This window comes from Bacillus rossius, chromosome 10 (genome assembly GCF_032445375.1).
Source record: "Bacillus rossius redtenbacheri isolate Brsri chromosome 10, Brsri_v3, whole genome shotgun sequence".
NCBI lineage: Eukaryota > Metazoa > Arthropoda > Insecta > Phasmatodea > Bacillidae > Bacillus > Bacillus rossius.
In genome coordinates, this window is record NC_086337.1 from 5,072,323 (window position 1) to 5,078,322 (window position 6,000).

General features: G+C 42.0%; 1 protein-coding gene across 10 annotated transcripts in view; it reads left to right on the forward strand.

Annotated features, from left to right (window-relative positions):
- The window catches only part of LOC134535735 (45 kDa calcium-binding protein), a 56,581-nt gene extending 53,669 nt beyond the window's left edge, over positions 1 to 2,912 (forward strand). For 3 of the 10 annotated variants that reach the window (XM_063374964.1, XM_063374968.1, XM_063374961.1), the window contains one exon: positions 2,451 to 2,912. In XM_063374964.1, the coding sequence (XP_063231034.1) occupies positions 2,451 to 2,627 (177 nt within the window). In that variant the 3' untranslated portion in view covers positions 2,628 to 2,912. Of the gene's footprint in view, positions 1 to 2,386 lie in introns of all 10 variants that reach the window. The other 7 variants (XM_063374966.1, XM_063374958.1, XM_063374962.1 and 4 more) reach the window with 3 other exon arrangements.
- Positions 2,913 to 6,000: the final 3,088 nt, after the last annotated feature.

Sequence of the window (6,000 nt, forward strand, 5' to 3'; positions counted from 1 at the left end):
GCGCGGGGGGTGAGGGGCCCCCGGCCACGCCTACCATGTCGTCGTGATTGCGTTTCGGCCGCTTGCCCTGGACCGTTTGCCATGGGCCGTCGCTCGTGGTGTTGCCGGAGGGCATGGGAGCCATCGTCATAGAGTCCATCATGGTGCTCTTTGGTCTTAGTCCGTCACAGCCTATCGACACCGATTCACCCACTGACCGCAAGCGGCTAGGCCAAGGGGGACTAGTCCCCGGGTGTAACCAGTGTGTTGGGCGCTGTTTAGTCTGTGTCAAGTTAACAGCAACTTAAACCTTTCGCCTGTGCGCACTGGGCGCACAGGGACTGAGTTTGGTGGCTGTGTAGCACTACTAAGTGCTAGCACAACTTGGCGAGTCTCTTCACACGTTACTCCAGTGCAGCTCCTTGAAGGTCTGGAAGGTCTGGCAGAGCAGCTCCGTCAGACGTCCTCTCTCCTCGGCAGCGCAGCTCGGAATCTTTCTCGTTCCTCCTGACCTCCTGCCGTTTCCTCATATGCCCGGCCGGGAGCGTGTGACAGCGATACCAGGAACTCTTACGTTCCCATTACTCGCTATGTGGTCACCAATATAAATAGTGCGACCCCGTCATTTTGTTCAAATCATTGGAAACAACGGCGGGGCGCGAAGTGTGCGATTTTAAGATTAATAGTGGCTCACGGGCCTGAAGGTAGTTAAGTAGCTGTCGCTGTGGTGCTTGAATCTAATTTATTTAGTGTAGATGTCAGGCGGGGGGAAGGTCACCCTGTCCCCCTCAGTTAGATGGCTAACTGATGTATGGAAGTGTCGTGATGTCTGTAGTTAGAGGCTTGTAAAGTATTGTGTCAGAGTGGCCTAGTTAATCTCGTTGTGTGAGTGTAGTGTTAAGCTCCAAGGCCGCGCGCGGCAGCACAGTGACCCCCCAACAGGTATATGCCCGGCCAGTCACCGAGGAGGCATATAATCGTGAAGAGTGTAGAGTTCCGCTGTGCGAAAGAGGTTTGTTGAGGCAGGCGACGGCGCGGGATTCTGTCAGTCCGCTCCCGCAGACAGCCAGTGCCCCGCGCGATTGCGCCGCCCCCGAAGCTGACTGTTGCTCCAGTCACTCACCGAATCACTCGTTCAGGTTTCTCTCTCCATCAGCCGACGCGCCGGGACCTTTCATGCACGGCGCGAGGTTCCGAGGGTCACTACTCCTCTTTCCCCCCTGCCGACGATGTGCAGCTTTTAGAAATGTGTGTAACGCCGCGACTCGTCGATTGCTGCTGCATCACCGGCAGTGCCAACACTCCAGGCCCAGCGCGCCGTCCAACTTGAAGTTCCGCCGTCGGCCTGGCGAGAGAGGGGTAGGCGAGGGGTGGCGGCCAGTAGGCGGTGCTGGGTGAGGAGGGGGAAGCTGCGCACGCACTCGGCTGGCCTGGCGAGAGAGGGGTAGGCGAGGGGTGGCAGCCAGTAGGCGGTGCTGGGTGAGGAGGGGGAAGCTGCGCGCGCACCCGCTCGGCCTGGCGTGAGAGGGGTAGGCGAGGGGTGGCGGCCAGTAGGCGGTGCTGGGTGAGGAGGGGGAAGCTGCGCGCGCACTCGGCTGGCCTGGCGAGAGAGGGGTAGGCGAGGGGTGGCGGCCGGTAGGAGTGTGCGCGCGCACCCAGCTGGTTGGCATGGCAACCAAGGACGCGGCGTGGTTGCCCTGGCAACGGGCGACGCGGTGTTGGCCGGATGGTGACAGCTGTCGCGGCCGTCAGTGGCGGCGGCGCGCACACGTGTTTAGGAAGGAAGGGGCTGACGGCTTCGTGATTATAGACGTGCGCGGCACGTCGCACGTCAAAGTTATATAAGTAAACTCAAGTTGAAATTAAATTAACCTCAACAGATTACTGTTAAACTTACTAACAAACTGACTTATTTACCCAGCACAAAGTTAAAGGAAACAACAAAATTAAAATATAAAAAAAAGGCAAAGAGCATCTTTTCACGATCGATCTAACATTTTGAGACACAGAAGCATTTTACTTGCAGATGTTACAACTCAGAAACTTAATTAACAAATATAAATAAATGTTCATATTGTTTCTAAATTTGAAATTTGGCACAAAATGTGATTGTAATATTGTTTAACTGCACTGTGCTTGACCTGGCCGCCATTACTATGGAAACTGGTTATCAACAATAATGCTTTATTTCATTACCTTGTTCTCAAATAAAGCCATTAAAAATTTTTTTAGTTTTTTCACCTTTGTGACTTAACCTATCTTTTTTGATCATTTATTATTTGCCTTACTTCCCAAGCCACTACTCTATTATGAACCATTTTATTTCCTAAGTGTTAGTTGTGTGATGTGATGAAAAATAATAAATGAGATTATTCCAACTATTCACTTGTTACTATTGAAATGTAAGTTCTGTAGTATGGTCTGACAAGTCTGCCTGGGGGAGGAGCGCGAGAGCACGGCTGTGTCCCCAGAGGTACATGGACCCGAAGAACCCGCGGCACGCGCGCGAGGAGGCGCGCTCGCTGCTGGCGCTGGCCGACACGGACAGCGACGCTCGCCTCTCTCTGCCCGAGATCCTCAGCAAGACGGACCTGTTCCTGGCCAGCAAGATGGTCGACACCGCGCGCAGCTTCCACGATGAATTCTGATATCAGTTTATTTATTTTACAATTGTTATGGTTGTGGCTTGGTTCTTAAATGTAAATGTTGGTTCAATATTTTGTGATGCAACTGTAAGTACGCAGTCCAAATTAGTTTCCATGCTCTAGACATTGCTTAAATTTTCGTAATTAATATTACCTACTTACGATGTTTCTGAAGAAAAAAATTAGACTTAATTAGGAGAAAATTGTCTTAAAAGTGAAAATAAATAATATATGGTTTTCTTGTGTTAAATAATCACGATGTTCGGAAAATAAACAGTACTAACTCTACTTGGAATTACAGTTTACTTACACCTAGGGATGGGGTGGATGTAAATTTTTTTCTATTTTTAAAACTATACCCGAACCCTCATCCGAGGTTACCAATCCTCAAATTTGAACCTGAATATTCCAAAAAGCTATGCAATATTTTTTTTGTAGTTGGTTAAAAAAAAAATCAAAATAAATACAGTGGTAATACAAAACTAATAAATCAAACAATACAGACTAGACGTTAAGTTACATTTACGATGCTAAAAACTCATTAAAATTCTAGTCTTGCATCCTCATGTGTTCATTTCTATAACCTTCATAAAATTCAAACTAACATAACTGAACTTACTGCTGAATCATGCAGGCACACTACATATAGAAGGGGAGTCCAATAGGGCATTATGGGATTTACTGGAGTGCGGCAGATGCACATAAGGGAGGATACTTGTACCTCTACCATATATAAGCCCTTGTCTGGGGCAACCCATCAGAATAGTAAAAAAATCGATCATCAGAAATACTCAAGTGCATCAGATTAAGGTAAGGTGGGTTAATTACTAGCTGAAAAGTATGCATTACAATAATCTGACGATTTGAGCGTAACATAAGGAAGTGGGAGGGTCACAAACTTGCAAAAAAAAGTCATCTTGACATCCTCGAACGTGGTTGATTTTTTTTTATTTTGAAGGAAATAATGTAAAAATAATGTAAAAAATATAATCTGCTGATTTCCAGAAGCCGAAGTAAGAAAAATCGTAGTGCATGCAGCTGGAGTAAAGCATGTATTCCCCACTCCACGCCTCTGTTTCACTTCCACTGTTTCTCTCTCGCTGACTCACTCGCCCCTGGTCCGTTGGTAATCACCGACCAGAAGCCTGTGAAGTTATTCTAGCAGATACTTCTGATTTAGGTATATTTCTTTTCAATACTTTAATAACACGCTTTTCATGGGGTAAGTGTTATAACGATTTCTTGTTACAAATATGGAAACCACAGTTAATATTGATGACCCAATTGAATCAGTATATTTGCAGTATGATGATAATTCCTCAAATGGCAATGAAGATTGAAAAAAAAAATATATATATATATATATATATTCAACAATAATATTTTATTTAAATATTTTTCCTGAGTAAATTATATTTCTAAGTATCTGCTTAATTTTTCGTGCTTTTATTTGTCACATTACATGGTTATTGAAAAGAAAGAAAAAATAAAATTCATTTAAAAAAAAATTTCCTAGCCATCAGATTAAAAATTCCCCTCCAAATAATCGTTAGATTTTAGGCTAGCACGACTAGGACATCAAGCTGAACTGTCTTTATAAAAGTGTGACACGCTCGAGTATTTCAATATCGTGATTTTTTTTTCTCAAAAATTTTCTACAAGCTTGCGTCACTTCCGTATTGTCAATCTTTTGAAGGGGAGCATTTTTAGGGTTCACTTAACATTCCCTCTGAATATCTGACACGCACAATTTTTTTTTCCCCTTCAATTTTCTTCTCTTCTGGATGGCCACACCCACTGCGCAAGCCGGCAGATTAGTACATGTTTGATATCAGAGACACGTTGGGTCACCTGAACTGTCAGTATCTGACACACTTAAGTATTTCTGTGTGATGGTTTATTTTTACATTTTTGAAAACCTGTAGATGCTTCCCCCAACGCTGAAAGAGAAAACATTATATAACCTTTTATTCTTCCTGTCAGCTGATCTTCGCAGTCCAAGAGGTCCCATGACGCTCAAGCAAATCCCCATTTAGCCTCATGGGCTCCCGTACTAACAAGAAAATAAATACCTAGAATTCAAAAGTGTTCAGATGCTTTGTAATGCACTGCAGGTTTCAAGGCTGACACTATTTAAAGGCAGGATATCACCAATAGTTTTTTAATATTTTAGTATTGTTGTTCCTTAATAACATGGTCATTTGAAATGGAAGCAACACACCAACTCCTATTATTTGGCATAAAAGGGGTGAAAGATACAATTTGTGTATGTTTTTGATGTTAGAAAATCAATTAAACCAAACGTAAACAAAGGGATATATCTTGGCCTTTACAATAAAATTACTAATTTGCAATGTTTTTTTTTCTTTTTTCTTTTTTTTTTCCACATTTTCCAGGAAACAAATTTTTTGTCCACTTCAAAAATGGCAGCTTTATTAGCTCATCACTAAAAGGAAAAAAAATGTAAAACCAGGTTCAAATATAAAATATGTGGTAATCTCTCTTGTAAACAAAGCCATTATGCTATTTCACTAAATAACCAAATTAAATTAATATTAAAAATTAAATAAAATGACTCAAACAAGAAATGCATAAAAAAGAATAAAGTAATTTTTTACCTATAGAAATATTTAATCCTGAAAGTCCTAATCAAGATATATGCAAATAATTTTATGATTATTTACAATTTCATAGTCTAAACTTCCTAATTCATGACTGTGGACAAAGTACCGTGTTTTATTGTCGCACATTATACTAAAATCAAGTTTGAAAAGTAGTGGCGTAATGATAATGTGAAAAAAGCCTTTTTTGTTAGGTCAAGTTGTTCATAAAAACAAAACCTATTCAAGGAAACTACTTTTATTTAAAAAGTAGAGTATACAAATGCACGCCGAACAATTTAAATTAATAAGTCATGCAACAACATTTTGTACAACTTTAAATAGGAAAACCAAAACTGTGACTCGAACGTGAGCTGGAGCGCATAACTATTGTCGTAGTACACATCACGAGGAAGCGTGGGATATCAAATGTAGTTAACTCGGCACCAGACAGAGAGCACGCGTGTTGCATGCAATCAATGAGCTATCTGTATCGATATTCGACTACGTGCGCACGCTCTATACGGGAATCAACATAACCAAACATGAATGATGCCAACTAGCGCTGGCTACATATTTATAAGCGATACACAGAGGCGACGAAGACGAAAAGATAAAAGTTATAACGTTTGAAAAGTCTTTAAAAGAAAATTTACACATCAGACAACTTCATATTTCTGTTAGTTAAATAAGTAAGCGGTAATATCCGAATAAATATTAGATTGCAATTTTAAAATACTTTGTTTTATTTGGGAAAATTATCTACACAAAGCGCT